This window comes from Priapulus caudatus, unplaced genomic scaffold (genome assembly GCF_000485595.1).
Source record: "Priapulus caudatus unplaced genomic scaffold, Priapulus_caudatus-5.0.1 Scaffold18, whole genome shotgun sequence".
NCBI lineage: Eukaryota > Metazoa > Priapulida > Priapulimorpha > Priapulimorphida > Priapulidae > Priapulus > Priapulus caudatus.
This window is the reverse complement of record NW_014577079.1, coordinates 867,567-880,698: the sequence shown is the minus strand read 5'-3', so window position 1 is coordinate 880,698 and position 13,132 is coordinate 867,567. Positions and strand designations below refer to the sequence as shown.

General features: G+C 43.5%; 1 protein-coding gene across 2 annotated transcripts in view; it reads right to left on the bottom strand.

The window, feature by feature from the left end:
• Nucleotides 1-3,122: 3,122 nt before the first annotated feature.
• Nucleotides 3,123-13,132, bottom strand: part of LOC106811233 (phosphatidylinositol 3-kinase regulatory subunit alpha-like) — a 215,096-nt gene continuing 205,086 nt past the window's right edge. For both annotated transcript variants that reach the window (XM_014814790.1, XM_014814797.1), the window contains exons 14-22: nt 11,679-11,776; nt 11,139-11,265; nt 10,540-10,641; nt 8,791-8,992; nt 8,053-8,300; nt 7,430-7,606; nt 6,765-6,869; nt 6,178-6,339; nt 3,123-5,782 (exon numbers count right to left, since the gene is read on the bottom strand). In XM_014814790.1, the coding sequence (XP_014670276.1) occupies nt 5,587-5,782; nt 6,178-6,339; nt 6,765-6,869; nt 7,430-7,606; nt 8,053-8,300; nt 8,791-8,992; nt 10,540-10,641; nt 11,139-11,265; nt 11,679-11,776 (1,417 nt within the window). In that variant the 3' untranslated portion in view covers nt 3,123-5,586. The remainder of the gene's footprint in view (nt 5,783-6,177; nt 6,340-6,764; nt 6,870-7,429; nt 7,607-8,052; nt 8,301-8,790; nt 8,993-10,539; nt 10,642-11,138; nt 11,266-11,678; nt 11,777-13,132) is intronic.

Genomic DNA, 13,132 nt, shown 5'->3' with positions numbered 1-13,132 from the left:
ACTGTTTCTCACCCCTTCCTAGAAATCCTGGATCCGCCACAGCCCTCCTAGGAATTTGCTCAGCCTACGGCCCTGTATATAGTTATATATATAATTCCGTATCCACATATCCCATGTGAGCAGGCAAGGTGTTATTTGTGCTAACCACCCTTGAATATGAACACGTGTCTACTTTGGATGCTTTTTGCCGAACATTTTGTGGTTGAAACCCTTACCGAGACGCAATCGCCGAAATTCTAAGATAGGATGTGTGTCACGAACCTAGACAGTACGACTCGTGACGGCCCGAAGCCACAGCGTCCATATATATAAGGGAACGACGTTCACGTATCAGACAAGCGCCTAGGTATGTATACGTACATTGTCTGCGCGAGTCCACGAGGCAGCATCTTGTATATATTGTAAATTTGATGTATTTTATTATATAAGGTATTATAGCTTAAAAGATATACAGCGAGAGAATTCGTCTTTGAATTGTATTATTACTGCCACGTGAGCCTTAAACTTAATTAGATTCGTACATCTTGTGGGTGCGCACGGGGAAAACAGATACAATACTATACGTCATATCTATCATTACACGTAATCATGTTTTGTTAAGTTTATTAATCTGGTAGAAACATGTATATGGGGAATATACAAGCAAGGCGGGGTGTTATATATTATATATATATATATATATATAATAGATATATGCGGAAGAGGAGAAGCTAGAAGAAGAGAGGGGAAAGAGTTAAGGTTCCTGGGAAGCGTTTTGGTCCATCACTGTAACCAAACTGTACGGCAACGTATTGGTGTGTTGTTCAACGTACTGTTGTGTGGTAGTGTTGTGTTGTTCAACGTTGTTTTCAACGGAAGAGGACAGTTTTATTAGAAGAAGAAAACAGATAAGCCTGTAGCTAGATTTCAGCGCTGCACCAGTCGTCGGCAGGGAGGATTAGATTTGCACATAGAGATAGGAAGATATAATGTCAAACGACTCGTGCATATGTGCTCTCTACTTTAAATAAGAGATATATACAATAATATTTCTTTTGACATATATGCTGGACATTGGAAAACCACCACCAAATGGCCGACCAATTTTGTGTAAACCTTTTGCATCCGAAATTTACTACACGCACATATTCACCTGTAATAGGAGCACTTGAGCACGAGTGCGTGCGTATGTGTCAAACGATTGGTTTGACGAATTGACATTCCATAATTGGCGAATACAGTGAAAATGCCGTTTATAGCAGACCAAATCATGGCAAGCAAAAGTGCAAGCAAGTATGTTCATACAATTTATTGAAGGTTAACAAAATGTACATTGGAAATGAAAATAATCAAATTAGAAACTGCATGATAACCATTTATAGATATACAAACTTGCCAAAAATGAAAGCAGCATACGCAGAGGAGTAGCAGACAATGGCGTACGGTGCAGTACTGCCCATCACCCTGCTGTGGCATGAATGTATTATAAAATAGTCAAGATCGTATCTTAAAAATTACCGAAGACATGATATTACAGTTCCTGCACCTTGCCGCAGGTTCAGCTTCGACTAGCCATCTGCAGCGGCCATTAGATAGAGAATACCGGTTGAGTAAACTTAACGTACTTACAAATACTAGCATCTATGTGGAAGGAACTGCTACGTATGGTCGGCCATCGTACTCAAAAATAATTATTTTTACCGCGGTACAAATAATTTAATCGCGGTTAAATTATAATTTAACCGCGGTAAAATTATAGCTATTTTACCTAATCAGAAGCCTTGTTACACATAATTTAAAAGCGGTGAAAATAATTTAACCGCGGTAAAATTATAGGCCTTCTACCAAATCAGAGACCTTATCACACAATTTACCCGCGGATATATTATTTTTACCGTGGTTAATTTGTGTGACAAGGCCTCTGATTGGGTAAAAAGGGCAATAATTTTAGCGCGGTTTAATGATGTCTATCGCGGTAAAAATAATTATTTCTGAGTACGATGGCTAGCCATATAGTCACAGAGGCCTACAGTGGGCTGGATAGAAACAAAGATGGCGGTAGAGGGTAGGCGGGGCGGAAGGTCGGTGTAAGGTCGGGAGGGGGTGGGTGACATTGTAAAATTTCTCGATGTACACGTGGAAACTGACACATCGCTAAAAGTTGCTTCTCACATTAGCATTGTACACTTCTCGTAAAATACAATGAGAGTATTTCACACGAATACACAAATTACCTTAGCAACGTACTCAGACGTGATACTGATAAAGATTTCAAATACGTTCCAATTACTACCATCTTTAATAAACACATCCTCGGTGATGAACAACAAGTGTTCTATAAAACGATTCAAGTAATATCAGACGTAACACAATATTAGGTCTGATATGATGTTACTTCTGGTAATATGTATATATATGTACGTATATATATATATATATATTATATATATATATATATATATATATATATATATACGTACAAGATACATTTATATATTTATATATATGTTCTATTTACACAAACATCATAACAAACCGAACCATTCAAGAATCCAGAAGGACGTTTCTTGTACAAGCACATAATTATACACATGGCAACATCACGTTTACCCTGCTCATCCCAAGTTCCTATTTATACAAACGCAGCAGTAATGTCTACCACGTAGTAGGCTGCTCTCACAGCCACTACTACTGGCCATCTTAACCTTATGAACAAAAAACTCTTCCAAAAGCCCATTGTAGCTCGGGTACGTTGAATGAAGACGCTACTTTCCGCGTACACCAATGAAGTAGAGCAGTTTATATCGATTACGCTCTATTCACACTTGCTGCTTGTTTGACTATAGCAAGACGCATTACAGATAGTTAATGAGTATCCGTTGGCGTTTCAAAATTTCCCTTGTCCGCATATATTCCTGAGATCAAAATTTTCAAAGACGTCACAGCTCGTTATCGAGGAAAGTAAAAGACCAAGCCTTTGCAGAAGAATAGGATATTTAAGTTGCACTATCACCGACTCGTCCACAGGTAGGGGGCCTGGCCTACTTACTATACTTAATATACTTAAAACTCACTATTACTAGATCTTAGCTAATGAACTTGGGATATACAGTCTAGAGGCAGGAACTTTAGGCACAATTGAAGAGTAATATCTCGAGGCGATTGAGAATCGAACGAAATAGGAATATGCGGAGCATGAATGCAGTCATGCATCCACTTCTTCCCCCCCAATCATAATACCAACTTTCACATACTTATCATACACAACATCTGACGACACACTTTAGTCACTGGTTTCCTAATGACTATTGACAAATGATTGTTAATAACTAGCAAATTTAACTTACCATCATCAATTATAGTTTTATCACAAATAGTGTGGAACAACAATACTATGTACACAATGGCCAGCGCTCTGATCTCTCCGTCGGCCGCTATTACACACGGGGCGTGAACTGCGCAACCCATGCGACGCACTTCTTCAAGAGTACCAAAATAGTAACACTGTTGCTTCGACAGTTTCACGCATCCACAATCCGTTATCACATAAGCTTTTTTACACGTAAAAGTCATCAGTACTACAATCAAAAATACTCAACAACACTCTATTGCCCTTGGCTGGCTAAAAATCAATTGAGAAGATGCTGCATTAGAAATGCGTTGTTTAGTTTCCAACTTGCTACTGGACACAAGTTTTACATTTGTTGTTACTACACCCTTTAGTAAAGCACGATCTCAGCAGTCCTCATTGTATTCGACAAGTTAATCATTTACACTATTCCAATTTTTACATAATTTTGAGCTCGTGTCGTTTATACAAACACAACACGTTTTAAAACACGTGCCAGCCCAAACAAAGTCCGCAATGTTAGTAGATTACAACCGTAGCATTTTTTTACAGCCCTTGTTTTTACAGATTTGCTCCAAAGATAAAAAAAAAACATGAAGAGTCACTGTCTTTAAGCCCGTTTCGGTTCTGCAATAGTAGAGGACTCCGAAGTGCTACGAAGAGAGTAAACAGCAAAGGACACAAAGACTAATCACCCCAGCAGATCCACATGACAAGGTAGGACGAATATGTTATTTGAGTGAAGCAGAGGAAAGAGAAAAGTGGGTCGTTGACAGTAACAGGATAATGCATATATGACACCGATAATTTCACGTGGAAATAATGAGTAGAATTGATATTATTTTACCGCAGAATTTTGGACAAACACATGCTTGTTCCAATAAATATTCTCAGCACAGGAGTTCAGTGCTGCATACACGAAATCACTTACGATATTACGATATGATTTTTTATGATAATCAGTGTATAAACACCTGCCCAAGCTAATACATGTGTGAAAATTATGTCTAGACCAGATGAAGCTACCATGTGGCTAGACATCCGACCACGATTTCTTGATACTCCATGAAATTAGGCCAATACGCTGGTCTGAATATAAGGGCTGGCTTTTGGCAGCTGTTCCAGTTGGAGCAAACTCCCTGTAATTAAAATCCCCAACATCACAATGACCCATGCTAATGAATCGACTTCAGAGGTTAAAAATGAACCCCTATAAAATCTGCGACCAAGCGATTCACATGCGACAATAAAAAGAGAGAAAAGGCAAGGAAATGGTAGGAATAGTAGTATCAAGAGCGTATTAAGAAGGTAATTCTTAATACACTCTTGGTAATATAGAATCAGAACCATGAAGGGAAAACAAGGAAAGTAGAACTGCTGGCTAACCTGTCCTTTACAATAATGAATACTCAACCTCAACCCAATCAAAATAAGGTTCCCCCTGGTTGGCGTCCCCATAAATTTTATTCTCCATAAATAAAAGCTCTGGCTTCTCGAAAAAAATCACCATGAAAAAAATCGCATATTTTATTGGGCGCAACAAAGTCCCACCACACGCAGAGGCCGCCATCGCCACGGAAAGCCGCAGACTGTTAGATCGTACAGAATCAAAAAAACGCCTCGTGAAGTCACGCGCAGACGAAGCAGTGACTGCATTGAGCTTGACGACGATGAATGAATGACACGAGGCGCGAACACACACGAGCGACGAGTGGCGGCGATGGCGGCCGCGAGACGATTGATGGAATGACGAAAAACGAACGCCGTGGACGTCGCGCTGAACGATGAGAGCGACCGCCGCGAACGAACCGCCGTACGGCGAGCAAAGCTGTCCGGTTTTTCGAGCCGACGAGAGTCGCTACTTTGACGCTAGAGCTTGAGCCATCGATGTCCTCCACCACGGCTGCTGTTGCTGATGGGGCGGGGCGCGTACACGTGGCTAGATGTGTGCCGGCATCACACGCCCTCGGCTGCGCATCACCGCGCTCATGAACACCGGACCCTCGTAGAAACGATCGAGTATCGACAGGGGGTCACGCAGCCTCAGACGCGCGTGCGGCTACACCGGGTCACGCAGCCTCGACGTCACTGCACATGCCGACGGCTATCGACAGAGCGTGTGCGCTTTAACGCTGCTCGGACGTTCACCGTGAGAAAGACGAGTGTGTCAACGTGCGCGGAACCCACCGCATGAGCTCCGGCCGCTGTTCCGGAACTTTCAAAAACGTTCCGAGAGTCTTCTACGGACGGAGATGTCGTCACGACTGGCACACCGGATGTTTTAAAGTAGTAGGCAGTTTGTCGTTATGATCGGCCAGAGAGTTTTGTTGGTAGTGTAACACTAGTTCCTTCAATGACTGGTAGATTGTGAACGGCTCGGCGAATCCGTAGCCTTGCTCCGTCTTCAGTACCTTGCAGTGTCCGACTCTGTCATGCACGTTGTTTGAAGTAGCGCTGCAGAAAAGAACAGGAGTAGCAAATTACAGTTGGGAACATTACAACAAACTGCCGGCACATCCAAGCTGTTTTGTCATCATAAGATGGTTTCTATGGACATGTTCTATGCCATATTCCATAGACTCTATGAAGAAGGTTGAAATTCAAATTCATTTCTCCAGCATTTGTAAAACTACTAGATGACTTCTATGCACACAGCAATGTTAGCCACCAGAACACACTAACCCACTGCATTACGACAATCTGATCAGCAACTGCTCGCATGTGTTGTAAACAATCACCCGTTAACCGGCCAGACAATATCATCAACTGCCTTCACGTGTGAACACAAAACGCTCTCAACACGCCCCCCCCCCCCTCTCCCTGCGGCGACGCCACCAATAACTACGTACACGACAGAGAGCACGTATTCGCCGGTCCGTCCGACGCGAATCAGGAATGTTCCCCGCTGCTTTCCGTCGAGAAGCTGCTCGGCCTCGACGCGGTCCATCTTGCGGTCGAAGAGCCACGTGTCCTGATTGTGGTGCGGCAGCGCGAGGTACTCGTCCGTCGTGCTGCACGAACACAAACCACGGGAAGAAGGTCGATTATCGCTTGTGCACAGAGCTGATTGAAAACTACACGCAAACCATGCTCACGCGATTAGTGCTTTTGCACACAGTTGATCGAAAACCGCACGCAAACCACGGTCACGCGATTTTGCACACAGTCGATCAAAAACCGCAGGCGAATCTGTTTACACGAGTGATTTTGTCCACAATCGATTCGGATTTCCCATGCGAACTATGGCCACATGATGACTGCTTTTGTTGCCCTTGTTGTTGTAGCTGTTTTTTGTTGCTGTTATTCATTGTTGATGTTTATATTTTGTGTGATACGACACTCCGCAATGGTCTAACGGTGCAAGGATATAAGATTTTATATCGGCGCAAGCATATCGTTGACTATCATTCTGGAGGTAAAATAGAATTGCACTTACTCTGTACTCAGTTCCGAGTAGATGTTTGATTCTACGTTTGGTTCCGATGCTTCTTGCAACCAGACGTTGATCTGTGACTGGGGAACATTGCGACTATTCAAAAGCCTAAAAGCAATAAATGAAAGTACATGAAAACTCGTTTAAAACGACAAACCATTGATTTTTTAAATGTGCTTCTCTGAAGTAAAACAAATTATTGTTCAATTATTACCTTTCCGTTTATTATTCGTTATTTATTTGTGTATGTATTACAGAGATTGAACAAATTGTTGAAAAATTACTAAATTACAAATACTGTTAAAATAATTCATATTATAAACATTACTGGTGCAATTAAAAATGACTATAGTCCTCTCGTCTTAGGAACCTTCAGCGTTCGCGTGGGACGACTGTTATCAATCATGAGGTAATTTGATACATCACTTTGCTTGTAATCTTATGCCATGAATTTAGGAGGATATATGAATATATGAGGTTCATGAAAACTCTCTATGTTGTACATATCTGGCTTATTCCAAACACATCTCGACAGGAGAACAATGTTCACAGACAGCATGCAAATAAGTCGTTTGAAATTGTCAAAAGATCGCATCGCCAGGCACCGAGAGATGGCGCCACCTGCCCGCAACTAGTCCGCAGCGACCTACGCTACTACTACTACTCACACTATGTAGTCCTCTCGCTGCTTGTAGAGCTGATGCAGTTTTGGCTTCACCGAATTCATCTCGCGGTCGAGCGCGCGGTTCTTGGCGTTCTCCTGCCTCAGTTCCTTCGACAGCTCGTCGGAACTCTGCTTGATGGCGAGCAGCCGCGATCGCAGAAGGTTGTAGTTCTCCTGTATTCTGCAACGCGAGGAGGAGACACGGTGAGATACTTTGTAAACGAACACATCCTACGAAGAACAGGATCGCCAAGCAACATTAACGAGCAGAATTCTCAGAATGGCATAAACTCCCCTCTGCCAACAAACTGGCAACCTTTCTGTCCACACGGACTGGCAACCCATCTGCACACTAAATGGCATTCTTTCTACCCACGAACTTATCTGCAAGCTTATCTGCCCCGACTTTTGCAAACTGGTAACCCTTCTGGCCACAAACAAGCAACCCTATCTGCCCACAGACCGGCAATCCATCTTCCCGCAATCTCACTGGACCGCCGCCTCCGCCTCTGCCGTGCCACTGCTTCCGCCTCCTCCCCTTGCCTCCTGTGCCTTCTCCACCTCCTCCCCTGCCTTCTCCACCGCCCCTGCCTCCTCCTCCACCTCCTCCCCTGGCGCACTACTCACCTGTTGACCTCGTGCGGCTGCGCGTCCTTGTGGTGCTTCTCGACGAGCTTCAGTTGCTCCTCGAAGAAGAGCACCGTCTCCGCGAACGCGTGCTCGGCCTGCTTCTTCAGCTGGATCTGCTGTGATATGTGATTGTACTCCTCGAGGAACTGGTCGAACTGCTGCGACAGCCGCAGGTAGGTGGCGTTGATCGTCTGCAGCCGCTCGCGCATGTAGTCGATGTCCGTCGATTCGTCGACCTCGCTCATCTGCGGGGGATGGAGAATTTTGTTTTACACACACGTTGCGTATTATTGTTTGTATAGATTTATTTGCTGATATTTAATTTATAATTATAGTAGCTCTTTAATTATTAATTACACAGTAGTGTAGTCAGTCGGTCAGACTGTCTGCATTCACGCACGCACGTACACGCACAGACACACACACACACACTTTATGTATGCACGCAAGCGCGCATACACACACACAGCACACACGCACATGGCACACATGCACATGCACACACAGCACGCACACACATATTACACGCGATTATCATGGTGAAATATTTCCCCTGCCGCCATCGACATGCGTTATTATCACTCAGACCATCTTACACAATGACTCACGACTATCTCACACTAACGTCGATAAAAAAAAGTTATTTTCGAGGTTCGACGGTGAAATCGTGCAACGATTCGACTCGTTCTACTGGGAAATAAAAGCACGAGCCGACTTAAATGTAGACGCACTCACCGGCACTAGTTTCGACAGCGGGTACAACAGTTTCACATCCAGCTGCTTGTTGTACTGAGCCAGTGAGTTGACACGGAAATGGTCTATGAGATCAACGACAGAGTTGAATTTCAGCGGGTCGGACGGAGTCTTCCTCGGATCCGTGAAACCATACTTCTCATTTTGATGGTATATTTTTATGAGCTTATTGCTGCTGCCTTTCCTGTGAAACAAGAAGAAAAACGAAAAACAATATAAAATTTGAAGATTGTCGTGTTAAAAGTTCATTTACTGGTGGCTTTTCTTCATTTGAGTAAGAATCAATGTGATTAGAATCAGTCAATTGCGGAATGGAAGCTGGCAATAATATGCAAGAACTTTGCCACATAAATTAAAACGTACTAATCCAAATGCACCACTGCACAGATATATCTCGCATCCACTTCAGATCGGTTACAACGAACAATTATTCGTGGCCGCAATGTAATCCCTGGCACAAGCCTGCATTCCATTGAATGTCCCGGCCATTCAAGAATCAGATCTCGTTCCAAAATACGCACTATTCGACCTACGATGCTACGCAGGCTAGTGCACGCTTATAATATATGTAATCAAGAGCTAATAATAATAATAATAAGTATTTATTAGCTCTTGATGCAGTTCAGATTGAAAGACGACTCCTGTAGCCATTTCAAGTTTATAAGGCTTTCATGAAAACATTAATTAATTCTCACTACAGAGACGAAATTTAAGTCAATTCAGGTTTGTGTCACTCATTTTTTTACCTAGTTCCCCAAGTTACAATAGATGACCTTGCAAAAAACCGAGGCAATGTTTTACCCTGAAACCAATTGGATATCTGCCAGTATTTTGGTTGCACGTGTCAAATGTCCCCCAACTATAGTTACCGCTATTGAATAGCAGGGAAAAGAAATGATGCAATTCTGGATCGAGATTGCAAAAGCTGCCGTTTACTCCCCCCCCCCCGATATTGCGAAATAAGGACTTTCGAATTCTTGCTCATGATGAAACACATTTCAATGTTGCAATGCGTTTTAGGGAGGCACCTGGGATGATCAACATATTACTCATTAGGGGAGGGTATGAGTGAGGTCGAAATTGCAGATGTATATCTCAATCACATATCTAATCTCACTGAATGGACAATAAGCACCCAGGTATTTTCAATTTTTCACGTTCTTAGCTTTTCAAAATAATTTAAAACTGGCCATACTGCCAGTTAACGGCCAGCAGCAGCTTTCTATCATATATTATACGAAACCATGGAGCTCATTCAAAATAACTGTGATATATAACGGGAGATAAACGCTCAACTTTATTCGCACACAAATACTGACCAACTACACCTCAGCTTTTGAGGCAAATTTCACAGAGAGGGGTACTGCATAGAATATGCAGAGACTTGCCTTCCTGCAGCATATCCTGAAGCATTAATAGACACGGACCTGACATTTTCACACATTCGTTCGCAGTGAAGCTAGGTGGAATGTAGAAACTTATCACTGACCTTTCTCTATCCCGGGATTTTACAGAATGATATTAAATAAAGGAAGGGATATATATATATAGAAAGTATAATAATAATAATAATATATATATAAAAAATATATAATAAGTAAAGACAGGGAGGGTGCAACAGCATCGTATCGAATATTACACTGCATCAGAGTGCAAGAGGACGACAGACTATTTATGACACGTATATGGTGTGATGAGGCGAGACGCCGTGTGGCCTGCTACGTTACGTACCTGACGGTAAGCGTGTAGTCACCGTGCGTGTCTTTGGTGGAAGCATCACGGACTAGGAAGGTGCCGTCGCACGTGTTTCTCAGCTTCTCGTTCACCTCCTCCCTGTTAGCCACGATGAAACACAGAGAGAAAGAGGGAACCTAACATTAGAAGCAATAACTTGCACACGGGCAGTTCGCGTGAGACATACGCCACGTTAACACCTCTAGCAAAGCCTTCAACGTTAATCTAGAGGGGGGGGGGATTGGAGAACAATAAAAGTAGGTAACCCATTGCAGCATGCTTTTATGGTGCTCGATTAACTTAGATACTCATAAATCCTTCAGACTTGAACTTGATGAATAGTGTGATGGATTGTCTCACGCTGCTACTAGAACTAGCACCGGTAAAGAGACGGATGACAATAATAATGACTGATGAGAATGCTAGACAAAAAATGAAATGAAAACAAAATAAAAATTATCATACTTATAATAGTTATAGATAGTAGCAGTAATAATATAATAAGAAGAACAAAGAAACGAAAATGCGGACGAAGAAGAAGAAGAAGAAGAAGATGAGGAAGGAGAAAAAAGAAAGAAAGAAAGAAAGGAACTCACTTTGAGATGTCGCCCCAGTACCACTCTGCATGCTGTAAATCCTTCGTCCCTCTCAGCATCTCCCCTGGGGTGACTCCGGGAGGTGGAGAGTTTGGATCTCTCTTACGTGGAGGCCGTGGGGGAGGAGCTGAAACAGGAGTCCCAAACTGTCAACTCTAGCACGAGACAGGCGTCACAAACTGTCAACTCTAGCACGACCACTAGACCGGAGTAACGATACAGATTACTTGCTATGAGTGTGGTTTCAAGATACGAGACGGTACGAAATGTTTTCGATTAGCCAGATATGTGCAATGAAGTTAGAATACGCACGTTAGAACTTGATCCTCATGCAGTTTTGAAGCATAGAGATGCCGTTAAGTCTACCTAAGCTCACAGTATAGCTATCGCCATACACTGATGCTAGGATATTCCACTTTAAACACTGCACACGACGATATATAAATAGAAGGGGGGCTGCTAGAAAGCATCTCGAGATGAAACGATAGCGAGACCGGTGGAGACACAGTTGAGACATAGCCGAGGCAAAGCCGCACTCACCGGTCGCCGACAACTCCGGCATGTCTCCAAACTTCTCACTCTTGCTCAGCAGTAGCTCTAGAATCCTGATGTGAGCTTCACTGTTGTTTACGACCTCGCTGCAACAGAGAGAAAGAGAAGCCCATCAAGGAAACCGCATGCTTATGTCGTTAACTGCACTTGAACCCATGCGTGCAACTATGGTGCAACCACCGATCATCGGCCCCGATAATAGCAACCGAAAAGTCAGCGCCGCACAACCCGGCTACACAAAAATACGCGCTTGTGATTGGCAGCCGATAAACGAGCAGCTAAAAACATCCAACGGTAAATTGCCGCGTTGTCACGTCGTATATTACCTCTCGGAGTAAACCTACCAAGACAAAAGTTAATAACTAATTTGAAAAATGCAGCTGGTTGAAATATAGCCCACGCCGAGTATAGATCTTGTTTCAGTATCGGCAGCATAGAGCTAATGGGAGCATTCACACACTTTAATATGCACTGAACCCAGCCTGACCCTTCCCTAAATACTACATAGCACACAAGGTGAAGGTATTCTAAATATACCATTGCAGAAACACAAACTTGTTGAACTCGAACTTTGGATATATAAAAAAACAATTAATGATGTGCGTATATTTTACGAAGTCAGTAGTAAGGTTTTGCGATGATTCTTGAACACACGGGCCATTCTTAGATAGCTTCTACGGACAGAATTAGCACTACATTCGCTCACCAGTCTGCACATTAAAGATACAATTTAATGAAACACAGGGGGGAATGTGATGATCGCGCACGTAAAAATCCCAAGCAGCGCAAACATCCTCGAAGAAACCCGAGAACGGCACGCGTGCATTTCCCCATGCACCCACGCAACCGCCGCCCCCGCTGCCTACATCGCACTATTTCACCGTATATAGTAGCATGAAGCCCTCTGTGCCTTTTCTCCGTCGCAACCACGCACCAACCCCGTAGTGCAGCCCCCTACGCTCGCGATTCCATGTGGAACTTCAGCGCCAATATATATAATTATATATATATATATATATATTACGCCTGCCGCTCGCAGCATCGTGGGAGGCTCCGCACCTTTCCGCACCGTATGCCGTGACACCGCACGTCACCATGCGACTACGCACATATCGTCGCATCACGCAGCCATCGCTATAGCAACGCGGCGCCTGCTGCTGCTGCTGCTGCAGCTAATGATGAGGTGTATTAGGACAGCAAAACCATCTTGTGTGTCACCAGCATCTCCGCTGGCTCTGCTCCGCACATTACAGGCGTAGTCGCAATGCGACAAATGCGCAATCGCATAATCATACGACAGTAACGACACTCAGAGAGAGAGAGAGAGAGAGAGAGAGAGAGAGAGAGAGAGAGAGAGAGAGAGAGAGAGAGAGAGAGAGAGAGAGAGAGAGAGAGAGAGAGAGAGAGAGAGAGAGAGAGAGAGAGAGAGAGAGAGAGAGAGA